The sequence below is a fragment of the Artibeus jamaicensis genome, unplaced genomic scaffold, assembly GCF_021234435.1.
Source record: "Artibeus jamaicensis isolate MK-2021 breed Jamaican fruit bat unplaced genomic scaffold, CSHL_Jam_final contig_3126, whole genome shotgun sequence".
Classification (NCBI taxonomy): domain Eukaryota; kingdom Metazoa; phylum Chordata; class Mammalia; order Chiroptera; family Phyllostomidae; genus Artibeus; species Artibeus jamaicensis.
In genome coordinates this window covers 6,398,068-6,413,272 of record NW_026521723.1, presented here as the reverse complement: position 1 = coordinate 6,413,272, position 15,205 = coordinate 6,398,068, and the positions used below count along the sequence as shown (strand labels likewise).

Below are 15,205 nucleotides of genomic sequence, written 5' to 3'. Positions count from 1 at the left end.
GCTTGGCCCCCAGTACATGACTGGTTAGCCTGTGATGGGTAAGATTCCTCAAGGGAAGGAAGACCTAAGACAGGCATGGTTACAGGGGGCCATCAGGGAAGGACTTGGGATCTATGGAAAAAGGGGGTGATGGACCCTTAGCCCTCAGCTTTGACATAGCCTGAGTCCTCATTCTGTCTGCAAGAAGTCTCCAATCTCTTGGCTGCCTTACATCCCCTGCTAAACCTAAGCCTGAAACAATGCTGGAAGTGGGTGCAGATCTAGGCAGGAATGCACAGTTTCCTGAGGGGATGATCAGGCCTAAGAAAAAATACATAAAATCTTGTGAAACCTGCTTTGCTAAGAATGCTCTCAATTTTCTGATAAGAGTCCGAGGAGGAAATGAGGTTGTTTTCTAAAGTTTTATAGCGCTTTAGCTAACTGACCCTGACTCAGAATAAGTGCTTGTAGTTCTCTGTATGTTAACTATTGTTTGATCCTTACTGCCTGACAATGATTGATGAGCTTTATGTATGCACCCTGTATTCCTGTGCAAATTGAACCTAATAAAATCCCATTGAGAAAAGGGCTCCTGGTCCTTCTCCTTTGAGAGATCAGCCACCTTTCCTCCCTAAGCAGATCATGTCTTGGTAGACTTATTCTCATCTTTGGTGGCTGGGGGGGGGGGCTGTGGGTGGAGCCTCCCCACACCTTTCTAAACTTTTTCTACTTTTATTGAGATATTATTTACATACAGTACTATAGAAGCTTAAGGTGTATAGCATAATGATTTGACTTATCTATATGTGAAATGATTACCACAAGCTTAGTTAATATCCATCATCTCATATAGATATAAAAAAAATTTCTTTGTGATGAGAACTCTTAGGAATTGCTCTCTCTCTCTCTCTCTCTCTCTCACACACACACACACACACACACTCCAAAAGCAGTGTTTACTATTGTCATCATGTCGTACGTGCATCCCTAGTATTATTTATCTTGCAACTGGAAGTTTGTGCTTTTTAACCACCTTCATCCAATTTTTCATCTCCCCATCCCCCACTATAGTAATTACAAACCTGATCTCTCTTTTTCCAAGAGGTTGGGATTTTTCTTCTTTTTTTAAGATTACACATATAAGTGAAATCATATGGTATTTGTCTGTCTTTGTCTGACTTATTTCACTTAGCACAGTGCCCTCAAGTTTCATGCATGTTGTCACATATGGCAGGATTTCCTCCTTTTTATGGCTAAGTAATATTCCACTGAATATATATACTACAACTTTTTAACCCATTCATTTGTAGATGGATACTTAGATTGTTCACATGGCTTAGCTTATTATATTGGATCCTCTTTGATTAGTAAATGGTGGTAGGAGGATGATGGAATAAGATGGGTGGTGATGAATTATTTTTTTAATGTTATTAATTGCCAAAACAAAGTTTTTACAGTTATTAACTACATAGATTGCCTTTCTTAAACTGTGGGGTTGGATATTCCCAGGCTTGTCTTTAGAATTACAGGATTCTATGGAGTTAGGCCAGAGGCTGTCAGCCTCAAAGTTGTGTATTTGACAAACACTTATGTCTTCAGAGCACTAATCGCCCTTGGAATATGTAGCCAGATGTTGCTCATTCTGATTTCTAAGGTTCTGTAGTATTTTGCATTTTTATTAACCTTCTGTAATTAAGACACCAATCCTGACAGTCTGTAACCTATTTTTGGAAAGTGTGATGCTAAACAATGATGCGCAGTTTGAGTTTTTGCAATGTGAACACTTGATGTTCATTCACACTGGCTGTTTTTGCCTCATTGTTTCCTATCTCCTGGGTTCCTGAATGCATCTGGGGACATTGCTTCCATCTAGCAAGGAATCTAATTAGCTGTCTCGATTTTGTAGTCATTCTGTTACCTATTAGAGTGGCCTCCCATTGAGTCAGCTCTAATTTCAGCAGGGCTTTTTTTTTGTTTTTTCTTCTTTTTTTAAGTCATAAGACAAAGTTATAAGAAAATCTTCATGATCTACTCAAAACAGCTTTTCACCTGCACTTAAAAGAGGTGAGTGTGCTTGTTTTAAGGTGTCATAGGCACCTTTTGCCACTTCTCATGGATTATCTGTTTCTGTCTGCAAACTGGATGGGAGGACAGGAATATTGGTACATGGCTTTTATTTGTTTACTGTGACCTGGCGCATAGACAGACATCCCATCCCCATTTTTCTTATAATGCTATGGGAGGGCTTTGTGTTTGGAGGAGGGCTGCTTGGCTTCTTCCAGAAGACTTGCTGAGAGCCAGATACAGTGGCTCCTTTGGTGGTTTTTCAAAACTTTCTGTCTGAGACTGCAGCTCTCGAGGTGCTTCTTTTGATGAATGAGGTGATATGCTTATTCTATAGAATAAAACTTAGATGCTGAATGTAGGCTGGAATGTAGCCAAGTCCTTTCTAAGTCAAAATGGGAAATGGGATTTTGTTGTGCCATTTTCTTCTTTTTTTTTATTCCCCCTTCTTGTAATCCCTTTGTCCTACTTGGAGAGATCTGTTTCCTTTTGAATTCTTATTTCTCTCTCTAGCTGTTTTTTGGCTGGTGAGTAGATGTGGGAACAGCCATTTACATTCTAGTGAAAATGTATTCTTTTTCATCTTCCAGGACTATTTGCTTATAAAATCTTGCCTAACTGCAAGCTAAAGGGTTCTTTCCATGTTAAAGGAATTTTAGGTAAATCCTATTTGGAGACTCTCACAAGACAGGATGGGTACTGTAAGTACCATCAGTCCAGGAGTGGGTGAGCTATTCATTACCTATCCTACAGAGAACACAAAACTCTTTGTACCTAAGATGCAGCAATTAGGACAAAGTCTTGGGTATAATGTTTTTAGATACAGACTCAACTTGGCTCCTTTTTCTGCAGGTGTAATGGACCCTTACTTAGTTCTGCAGCAGCTGCGCTGTAATGGTGTCTTGGAAGGGGCTAGGATATGCCGTGAAGGTTTTCCAAACCGACTGCCGTATGCTGACTTTAAACAAAGGTAAACGTACACCCCAGGATCCAAAAAGCCTGAGGCAGTCTATTCTGTTTCCCTCTCATTCCGAGAGCTCAGCCATGTGTTGTTTGTTCGGTTGAGGTCCTCCAGACTACAGATCACTGTGTTTTGGTGGTGGGGAGATAGATGATGACAGGGTTTCATTATTATTTCCCTTTAAATCCCACATCCATGTAGCTGCAATATCCTCATATCTCTACTAATGGATAATAGCGCCACATATAGAAGAAATATATACAGCAGAAAGATATGGAGGCTGAATTGAATCTCTGAAACGTTGTGTATACTTAATTGTAGCTGCCATCCAGGCAGACTATTTCTTCCCCAGCAAACGTGTGAAAGGAAGGAAGCCAGCAGGGTGTGTAGCAGGAAGCAGGAGAGGCATCTTTGAGGTCTGTTTCCCAAATTCTAAAAGTGTAAATTATAGGTCATCAAGCAAACTTAAGCAAATTATGGCAGTGTAGACAGGGTACCTGTCTCAGAATTAAAAGGCATTTTTCTGGGTCTCTACCAACTTACCATTAGGGTGAAGATTTCTTGGAATTTGTCTCTGCTTTTCATTTTTTTTATCTGTACAATAGAGACATGTAAACCTGCCCCTTTCTCTTTTTGTCTTCCCATACTCTCCTTCTCTCCCTAATTGAACAGAGAGTCAAATGAGCTTGTCTTTTAAATATGATGAAAAATACTAACTATTGTACCAAAGTAAGGGGTTATTGCTTATACCCTTGTGACTTATTGCCAGGAGTTTCATGAAAATTGAACATGTTGGTAGGAGATAGAAAGTCTGTACTTCTTTTCAGCTTACTTGTCCAGATTATTCTTCATTTGTGTCATATGTCCTCCTGCTCCCAGAATTTATTCTCTACCTGTTTTAAATTAGGTACTGCATTCTGAACGCAAAGGCCTTTCCAAAGAACAAGTTTATAAGCAGCAGAAAAGCAGCTGAAGAATTACTTGGCTCCTTGGAGATAGACCATACTCAGTACCACTTGGGAATGACCAAGGTAACCAGAACACTACCAAGAGTGCATCTGAAGAAGAGTGGGAGGAGAGACGTGCATCTTAAAATACCCATGAAAGTTCAACTTCGAGGCATTCTGTAGCTCTTGTGACCACAAATGATACAAATAGAGAGCAGGAAAAAGTGGAAATTTCCATGCTACTTGGGAGAAAATTCGGTTTCTTAAATCTCAGTCTTGACTACATTCACATTTTTTTTAAAGATTTTATTTATTTATCTTTAGAGGGGAAAGAAAGGAGAGAGGGAGAGAACTGGCCTGCAACCCAGGCATGTGCCCTGACTTGGAATCGAACCGTGGTTGCTTGGTTCCTAGGCCCGCGCTCAATCCACTGAGCTACACCAGCCAGGGCTACATTCACATTTTTTATAGTTATTAATCTAAGCCAGTTTGTGCCAAGATATACCAAATCAACTGTGTATACATATCAGAGCTAGAAAAGGGTGAATGAATCAATGGTATGCATAACTGTTGGTTTGTGTCTAAACTGGTGAATCCATAATGACTGTTTTAGGGAATTCTAGAAGACTATATGAATAATGAAAAACTTTAAGGTCAACTCCATTATCCAAAAAGTTAATACTAAGTGAACTTCATTAAATGTGATTTACTAAATTCTGCTTTATCTGAGATGATCCACATATTTTGGGAAACTTCTAACTGAGAGATTTGGTTTTATCTGATAGTCAACATCATGCTGCTCCTAGTGATACCCATGTCAGGACCATATTCTTTGAAAGACAACTGGAGGGCCTAGATGTAAGAGCTCATAGGAAAAGAACTCTGTGGGACGTAATTGTAAAATGTTATATAATTCCCATGTTTTGAGTACCTGAGAGTCCGGTTCTGCTGTTCATTGTTTCTGCTGATTTTCTCTTCTGGTGCTTTGCTTCCTTGTGTGTTTAGTTATTTTATTATTATTATTATTATTATTATTATTATTATTTGCTGTATACTACTCATCTACATGAGGTGAGGGAGCCTCTTAGGTCACAAAATTTAAGGAGGAGCTCACTGGTAGGGTTATACAAGTGCTGACATGTACAACACCAAAAGTGATGGTCTCCTTAATATTTATGCCTTAGGTACTTCATTCACCTCATCTTGTCCATTACTAAAGATTTGCCACAAAAATTTTATGTGAATTCTTTAATACCTAGGATAGAAGTGCCTTTCTCTTGAGTAGGGGTCAACAAACTATGGACTAAGGGCCATTTCTATGGTCTATTTTTTTATATGGTTCAATTGCTAAAAAAGGTCTTACATTTTTAAGGGATGATTTTTAAAAAGAAGAAGAATATTCTATAGAGAATCTATGTGGACTACAAAGCCTAAAGTATTTACATTCTCACCATTTACAGAAAAATTTGTAGAACCTTGCCTGGCACTTTAGAGAATGGCCTGCCTGGTCCTATATAACTTAAAGTTCCCTGGGTAACATAGCCATTATTAATAAGTGAGGGGAGGAACCTTATATAAACACAGTTCTTAAGGAACCAATATAAACACAGGATAAGATAAATTTTTTTGCAAACTTAATGTTTATAAAAACCAGTCATTCTAAACACATGCATTTTAGACATGAAATAAAATTCAAGAAATGGAACTGAAAAAAATGAATACATCAGTCGCTGTTAAGGTAACTCAACAGACATTTACTGAATACACATTGTAAGTGGAACTAACATCTGACTTATCTCTTTTAGGTGTTTTTAAAAGCTGGCTTTTTAGGCCAACTGGAAGCAATGAAGGGTGAAAGGCTATCTAAAGTCTTTACATTGTTCCAAGCCAGAATGAGGGGCACACTGATGCGAATCAAATTCCAGAGGATTCTGGAAGAGAAGTATGTATGCCACCCCTCCCCTGCATCTGTACTGCTAGGGAGACAACGGGCCTCAGTCAGTGCGATTTTATCTCATTGCCTTATACCAGGTCCAGGAAAGAGCTGCCTCCTCTGCTTAGGCTCAGACTGAACTTTAAAGTTTTTTAAAGTTCCACGATTTTTTAAATTGTGGAACACGAAACACAGCACAAAGGTCTTGTATTGCCTTATCCAACCAAGTATAAGCATAATTCAGATATTTCTTGTATCTCTTGTAGCCTTCCCTTTGGAGGGATTCCTTATAGTCAGGGAAGCCTGGATCTCTGAGGGTAGCATAATTCACAAGCTGTAACAGCAGCAGACCTGGAAGGGTTCAATAGGCACCCTACGGCCATCTCTGTGGGGAAGCATTTCATCCACTGTACAACCTCCCCCGGATAGGAAAACATGCACCTCTTGGTGACATGTAACCATAACTCTCTTAATTTGTTTCAGGCAGGTTCACTAGGAACATTTATCACCACATTTGGACACTTAGGTGTAGGTTTTTTCTAATCTTTAATGGACTCATGGAAATCAATCTAGAAAAATCTCCAAATAGTGGAACTGTGAGCAAGGGATTCTGCAGTTGCTGCATTTGCTTTTTCTGTAGCATAGTATACATTCTGGAGACATGTAAACTATAGTGTTGGTATAATTTACTTAATTAACAACCTGTTAAGTCCTTCTGTTAACCCAAATGTTACATGGTGAGGTCAGCAGTATTAGAGATACATCTTTTAAGAGTCTCCTATGACCCTCGTACAGTCTCAGTGTGGTATGGAAGTTTATGGGAATGTGGGATCAGGGGACATGGCTTCTGGGTCCAATTGCATGAAATTGAGTAAGACTCTTAATTTCTCCATAGCTCACTTTCTTTGTTGCTACAATAAAGTCTTTACTATCCATTCTTTCCAAATCATAGGATGACTTTTACAAAACTATTATGACCTATTTCAAACACACTGAAAATATTGTAATATGTACTTGTGGATCTATTACCAATGAATATCAATTGTTAACATTTTTTCCTGTAATTGCTCACAACCTTAAAAAATAATTAACAGAGGAAAGCCCCTTTCATATTTCTCTCTTTATTCAAGTTTTGTAAAGATATGAAGACATGTAGACATGAAGATATCTTTAAAAGGTGACACAATTTTCATGTTTTTAGTTTTCATATAAATAGTATTCTGTATGTATTATACTAAAGTTTGTTTTTAATAGATGGTACTAGTTTTGAATTTTATTAATGTTGATAAAAGTAGTGCTAGATTTTTTATTTTAACTACCATGTTGTATTTATTACCCAAATATACCACAATTTATTCATTTCCAGTTCAAGTAAATTCCAGTCATTTATGATTTTTTGCTATTATCAACAGTTCTGCAGTGATATCTTTATAAATGTGCCCCCTTGAACATATGCAGTAGTTTTCTGAGGATACTGTTACTCAAAATGCTGGTCCATGCTAATAGTCTGCGGATGGCAGCTGGCTGAGGCCCACACTTTGAGTGGCATTTCTGCATGGTATGAATTATTAGGTTTTAAGCTGCATACAATTCAACTTCATGAGATATTGCCAACATGCTTTCTAACTTACTATTCATCAGAAGTGTGTGATCAGTACGGATCAGTTGGTTGGGTATCATCCCCCAAAGCAGAGGGTCACCAGTTCAATTCCCAGTCAGGACACATGCCTGGGGTGCTGGCTCAGTCCTTGGTCAGGGTGTGTAAGAGGCAATTTTTCTCTTACATCAATGTTTCTCTTAATTCTCCCTCCTGGTCCCTCTCTCAATTAATAAATAAAACCTTTTTTAAAAAGAAAAATGTATGGAAGTCCTATTCTATATGTTCATCATTTTGTGGTATTTCAGACTTCAAAAACTTTTGCAAGCTACCATATTTCTGACTTTGGGGGAAGCAATTATTTCCCTGAAATGATATTTTCTGTAGGGTTTTTAATTTTGGGGGGTGTGTTTGTTTGTTTTTGTAGATGTGACATTTTGTGGAGGACATTTCTTTCATCTTATTTTGCGAACCATTTTTACTAGGAAAATAGTTAAATCCTTTTTTTAATCTATTGAAATAATCATATGTTTTTTCCCACTTACCTATAAATTTATTAAATTATATTAATAGATTTTTAAAATGCTAAACCTGTTTTGTTTATGAAATATTCTTTTTCATAACACATAGTATTATCATGAGGATTTTTGCATCAGTGTTGATGAATAGGTTTCTCCTATAATTGTCTTTTCTCCTGCTGGGTTACCTGAATTTGGATCAAGGTCACCTTGACCTAATAAAAGAGTTAAGGAATGTTTCATCATTTCAAAACCTGAGCAATTTATTGTGCTTATTTTATTCCTTGAACATTTGGTAAAATTTACCTATAAAACTATCAAGATCTGGTATTTCTTTCATGATATATTTTATAACTTTGATTCAATTTATTTAATAGTTACAGGCCTATTGATGTTTCTTCCTTTTTGAATCAGTTTATATATCTTTTTTTTAAAAAAATCATGTTTCTTTTAAATTTTCCAATTTGCTAGGTGTATTTTTAATTCCCTATTATATCTATTATTGTTTTTAGAGCACATTCCTAGATTGTATTTCTAGAATATCACCTTTCCTAGTATTATTTATTTGTGTTTTCTTTTTGATTTTTCATGTCAGATATTTATTTAGCCTATTTAATAAATCATCTTTTAAAAATTTCTTCATTTTTTCTAGTTAATTAATTTCTGACCTCATCTTTATTCTTTCCTTCCATTTCCTTTGAGTTTATTCTTTTCTTAATTCACATTTTTTTCTAGTGATCTATACATCTGCTTAATTATTCCACTGAGTGTTTGATTTCAATAACTATGCTTTTCAATTTTAGACATATTATTTGTTCCTCTTTCAAATCCGTCTGCCCTTTTATTATAGTGGCTCATTTCTTTCTTGTTTTTTTTTTCTTTATGCCTTTAATAATTTTAATAATTATTTTATGCTATCCAAAATGTTGTTCAATTATATAAATTCTTGGGGATTTAATCAAACCTTTTATTGTAGGTGCTCACCCTCACTGGTGGTTGATTTTTTAAAAATATGTATTTCATAATTTTGAATTGTAAGTTCATCTTCAAGAGCTGGATCTAAGAGAATCTCTGATGCTTGACATTAGGGCGTTTTCTTCAGTAATATTTTGTGTTGTCTTCCCCCAAGGATCCATATGGTATTTATTACCAGTGTAAAAAAATTATCATGCTAATTGCTTGCATATTTCTACATCAATCAGGTAGTATAATTTAAACCTCAGACATTTCAGAGTGGTAGCCTATGATTTAAAAAAATTCTTAGAATAGGATTTTTTTTTTCTTCACTCTGAGTTCAGACCAAATCAGATGTACTTCTCTTTGACATTTCTCTGTGCTGGTAGTGAATTTTTAACCTTCCTCTTCATTAAGGGTGAAGAGACCTTGAAGGTCTCAGCCTGTCTCTTTATCCAAGTGGATATAAAACTACAAACCCCTAAAATACTAAGACCGGCTTCCTTCTTCCATGAAGATGGCCAAGCTGCACATGCATTTACTTACTGGTCAGGTGTTCAGCTCCTTCTTTATTTCTCACACTTCTCAGGCTCTGCTTGCATTTAAAGGCTATTTGTGACAGGAACGTTTTTAGGATATCTAGCCCACAATATCACTGGCCCCAGAAGTCCCACAAAGGGCTTTGCCAGAATTAAATGAGAGCCCAGATGTAAAAGAGCTTCGAAGATGAATGACAATATATAATGACTCCTAAAAAGATGTGCTTATTAAGAATTTTAATTTGGAAAACAACTCTGTCATAGTCTGGGTTAACTTGTTTCTCCTTTTTCCTCCTTGATTTAGGGATGCACTTCTTTTGATCCAGTGGAACATAAGAGCTTTTATGACTGTGCAGAACTGGCTCTGGATGAGACTCTTCTACAAGATTAAGCCTCTTGTTAAATCTACTGGGATGGCGAAGGAGGTAGCTGGACTGAAGGAAGAGTGCGTGCAACTGCAAAAGGCCTTGGAGAAATCAGAATCTCAGAGGGAGGAACTGAAAGCAAAGCAAGTCTCCCTCATCTGGGAGAAGAATGACCTGGTTCTTCAGCTGCAGGCTGTGAGTGGCCCCACCATTCATTCTTCAAATCAAGTTTTAATTAGAGTCCCTGTTTTGCACATAGTGTTGACTTGAAAAGAATAGAGGCATGCGTTTTTCAAATATTATAGAATTTCATCAAACACAGACAATGGAAACATGTAAAGAGACACTGTTTCAATAGAGAAGTGATTTTACTGGCAGGATGTCTTTGAAAAAGAGACAAACTATTAGATGGGTTTTAATTACATAAAAGCACTGCCATCTATCATGGGATCCAGCCAGGAAGCTCTGGGTCTTAATTTAAATTCTGTATATAGCTCATGACCCATTAACAAATCAAACACAGGATTTTAGATCTTCCGAATTATTGTAGTATGCACCTACTTGGTTTTCCTGATTTTTGTCCTCACTTCTTTATTTCCTAGTCCAAATTAACATTATTAATCAGTTCCATTCTTAAATACAACAGTTCTCAACTTGGGATTTGCATCACAATCATTTGTGAAGCATTAACATAAAGAGAAAGATGCCTAGACCCCACTCTCAGATATTTTTATTAAGCAGACCCTGTGTGGATCTCAATAATCTGTATTGGTTATTCTGATATCCAGTCAAAATTGAGGACCATTGTCTTAAACAAACAGGATGTTGCTTCTCTGATGAACAAGCTTTGGATTCTGCAACATGTGCATTGTAGGCTCCAGATCCTTGCCCTGGCATTGGAGCTTCCGTCTCCAATTGGCCATCAATGGTGCCATTACTCCCTTCCTTTCCTATTCCTTCTCCCTAGATGATTGTCAGCCCCAAACAGCCCACAGGGAGCACTAGGATTCACCCACCTTCGTTATGTTCTTCACCTCACTTAGAACAGTGCTAGGTTAGAAGATACTGGGCTCAAATGTAATGATATAAATAAACGTTTTCCCTGGTTTCTGAATGTACTGAAAACAGAAAATTTAGTAATTTTAGACTCACCCAAGTTATCCTTTTATTTTGGACCTGTGCTATCCATCAGTGTTTCAGTAGGCCGTATTGTCCCTAATTTACACTCACACCACATTTCTCACACATATTTAAGTAACAGTGATTCTAGAATTTAGAATATATAGAATGTTTAGAATATGTCAGCCTGAAAGCTTGTTAAAAAACACAAATTCCTGCCACCCCTCCTTGAAACCTACTTTGAGATCCATACTGTGAGAATCACAGTTTGTAATGTCTTACGTTATGTGGCTTCTGGGAGAGAGAGCTTTGGCTGAGACCTGGCCTCCCAGTTTTCACGACTCTTCCTACTGATCTAGAGGGTGGCCGGTGCTACGTAGGCTGACAGGGGAAGTAGAGATGGACCCAACTTGTGTAGGGGGTGGTGGTTCAAAGCCTGGGAAACATGATAAAAGATCAGCATGGTGAGCATGGGAAACACGCAGAAGCCAATTCCAGAGCAAACCCAGGAAGTGTGAGATGAGTTCACATTGTAACTGTGATTAAAAACCTTGACAGAGCTATGAAATATTTTATCATCACTTATTTTCAAGGGACACAACACAGTAGGGATGAAGGAAATGAGGAATCTTTTAAAATCACTCGCTCTGAATACCAGCAGAACTCAGAGCCCATTCCAATTAACTTTGTGAGTACGTGAGAAAAGAATTGCCACTGGGGACAGGATATTTCTACTGCTCAACTGCTACACTATTGCTCAGCTGGGCCCCAAGTCCTGTCATCATGTTTAATACAGGGGCTGATGATGGGGAATTGGACTCTTCATTCCAATTGAAGAGGCAGGTCCTTTACATGCTCTGAATAGGACAGAGCAAATGCTTGTTACCCAGGGGTGCATGAAAATCCTTTGTGCCCTTCTCAAACATCGGAAGATTCTCTGATATGCATGGACCCTTCTTGCTGTTACCTTATTATTTGTTTTTAATCTAACCCTTCTCTTTGGGCCCTCAGTGATATTGGGGATTTGCTATTCAACATCCCCCAGCTGTGTTTCTTTGAGCCCCATTTTTGGGCCATTCTTTTCAGTAATTAGCCAGAAACAAATAGCCTGGATTTTTGCCTTTATCTGCTCTTGATTTAATAGCTGAAATTACCTAAGCCAGACAAATAGATACATGGTTAATAAAGTGCCTCTAATTAACATATTGCAGAGGATGAATAAGGTCTAGACATGGAAGATGGAGATGTGTGTGAAGTTATTTTACCATGAGCCCTACAGTAATTAAGAATTTGCTCACAAAGGGGAGGTTTTACTTAGCCTCTAACAGAGATAAATTAGAGGGGTTCAGAGTGATAAAAAGTGATTTTGTAGCAAAAAGCAATCAGCTCCTTCATTTTCACTTGACCCATAGTGAGAGCTGAAAAGTACATTTGAAAGGATGAAAGGGAAAAAAGAGTATTTTATGATGTATGTGTATAGCTTTCAGAATTTACTGCTGGCAGAATCACTGAGGAAAAGATTTTAGATGAAAATAGTGGAATTTAGGCATTGACTTGCATGTAATCTTATGAATTCCGATTTCAGCCTGTGAATATATCTATAGCTCAGGGATTTTTTTATTGGAAGATACCTATATATTAAATAAGTACATCAGGGCTCTTATAACTATTATAAATATTCTGTTGTCTGAGGATCGCTTCTTAAAAGCCTGTATTCTGAGCAGGTATCAACCTCAAAGCCTGTGCCGAGCGGATACTTCCAGACGCTGTGATTTAAGCAGCACTCCCCAGGCTTCTGGAGGCATGTTCACTCCTCCAGGCCACCAGAATTCTATTAAGTGCTTTAGAAGAGGTAATCTAATCTAGTGAATGGCTTGAAAGATCGAAAGCACTTCCAAACACAAGCAACTCTTCTACTTCTGCACAATAGAATCAGGGAAACTGGGAATATTATTTCGGCTGCTTAGGAAAGAAGGTAGGTGAAAGTGCTGGGCAGAGGGCAGGCAATTATCTCTTTGCTAGTGTTAAGCAGCATTTTCGCCTAGCTGATAAATTACTTCCAGCTGTTGGCAACAATTTTCTCCTCATCATGGCAGGAGCAAGAGACCCTGGCAAATGCTGAAGAGCAGTGCGAGTCGCTGATTAAATCCAAAATCCAGCTGGAGGCCAGAGTCAAGGCACTGTCTGCACGGGTGGAGGAAGAAGAGGAGATAAATTCTGAGCTGACTGCCAGGGGGCGGAAACTGGAAGATGAATGTTCTGAGTTGAAGAAAGAAATCGATGACCTGGAAACAATGTTGGCGAAGTCAGAGAAGGAGAAGCGTGCCACAGAGCAGAAGGTACTTTTTCTACAATGTTAGGAAGGCCTAGATGCCTGAATGCCGCTCCCAACCAGGCTTTGGTGGCAGACTTGTTCTGTTTAAATTAACTAACACAGAGATCTGCAGACTTGAGAAGCACTAGTAGTCAGAAATGGCATAAAATGAAGGGTCTGGTGAACTGCTGTCCCAATTCAAATTTCCAATGTGATTTGTGCAACCCCACTAAATCAGCAGAGTGAAACATCTTCATTTGTTCTAATTTTATTATATCTGAAGTCTAATAGAAAGAGTGGAACGGTTTCCTGGGGCCACTAAGTGTCCTTTTTCTGGAAGGAAAGTGAGCATGATGCAGTTTTCTGGTAGGTGATTTGGGATGTGTCTGAACCTCCAGCTCCGTCATTGGGTTGTAGTTTGACCTTGGGATGCGCCTGAATTCCAGTTATGGACTTTGCTGTTTTGTCCTTTTCAGTTGGAGGTTTCAACTTGCACCTCTGTGTATGTGTTGAAGTTAACTGGAGAGTCTATATCAGATTCTAAAAAATAACTAGTCTCCAGAATGACTCTAATTTGGGCCAATGATTAAATAGCAACTCTGTGCCATTGGTGCACTTTCACAGAAGCACTCGGGCTTGAGACTGCCAGCTTTCATTTTTGTGTATCTCATCAGCTGGACCTCTTCTTTAACTTCCATTTTTTGGGTGATATTCAGGCACAACAGATTAACCCGTGCCCCCTGAATACTCAAAAGGAGGGTCTACCACAACTGGTGTTCTTATTGTACAATAATGTGACGCTAAAACCAGGCCATCCATTGAGCTACATTGATAATAATTGATTGACCAGAATACCCAGACCATGACAGGTAACATCATTTTGTGTCTGTGGAAGAAAAAGTGGGTTCACAGTTTTTAAAAGCATATCAGGAATTGGGCTAGATTTGGTTCTTTGTGACAGCAGCTTAGAGTTACGCACAGCCTTCTGGAGGTAGCTCTAACGAAGCTGTTGCTTTCTTCTCCCCACAGGTCAAGAACTTGACTGAGGAAGTGGAGTCTCTAAGTGAGGATATCAGCAAACATAACAGAGAAGTGAAGGTTGTGCAGGAGGCCCACCAGCAAACCCTCGATGACCTGCACGCGGAGGAGGAGAAACTCGGTGACCTGAGCAAAGCCAACTTGAAATTGGAACAGCAAGTAAATGAGGTAAGAAGGGCTATGTCTAGCTGGTTAGCTGGCTGTCTACATATGTACAAATCTATAACTTTTATTTAGTTAATTTATCTTGACAGTTTCAGGAAAATTTAGTAACATGATTTGTTTCCCTCCTTATTAGAAGTAGTGTTTTATTTTTCTTACTGTACATTGAACCAGTAAAGTATAGAGTGACCCCAGCATGTAATCTGTCAGTTTTTAAATGCAAATTTCATACAACCCTGGGCAGTCTGGGAACAGCGGAATGAATCATAAAGCGTTATCACTCCAGGTGGCTGACTTTCTGCCACAGAAGCTGGTATTTTGCCCCACAGATATGTGGGTACTCTATTTGACACTAGTGTTGAAAGATTGATTTAAAGGCCTTGTTATGTCTTCAATGTGACCTGAGGTTCATTTCTAGCTGAAAGAGAAGTAAGTCACAAGCTGTGTTCTACATACATATTGGAAAGTACTTGTAATATTCTAAAGATGGTACTGTGTTCTGCCTCTAAACCTCCTATGATATAAGTTACTCTATTTCAGACCAGCCTCAATGGATAGTGTCATTGTTCTTTCTTTCCCATCCCCAGCTGACAAAGTATATGCATTCATTCTCTTATTAGTCCCCACAGCTTAGCCTTTATAAAACTTCTGGTAAGGGGGGGGTGGGTTTATTATTATTATTATTATTATTATTATTATTATTGTTATTGTTATT

General features: G+C 38.2%; 1 protein-coding gene across 1 annotated transcript in view; it reads left to right on the top strand.

Moving 5' to 3' along the window:
* Positions 1 to 15,205, top strand: part of MYH15 (myosin heavy chain 15) — a 135,827-nt gene that overhangs the window by 56,805 nt on the left and 63,817 nt on the right. The window contains exons 19-24 of the mRNA XM_037148869.2: positions 2,896 to 3,013; positions 3,912 to 4,035; positions 5,757 to 5,893; positions 9,797 to 10,052; positions 13,073 to 13,315; positions 14,320 to 14,496. Of these exons, the coding sequence (XP_037004764.2) occupies positions 2,896 to 3,013; positions 3,912 to 4,035; positions 5,757 to 5,893; positions 9,797 to 10,052; positions 13,073 to 13,315; positions 14,320 to 14,496 (1,055 nt within the window). The remainder of the gene's footprint in view (positions 1 to 2,895; positions 3,014 to 3,911; positions 4,036 to 5,756; positions 5,894 to 9,796; positions 10,053 to 13,072; positions 13,316 to 14,319; positions 14,497 to 15,205) is intronic.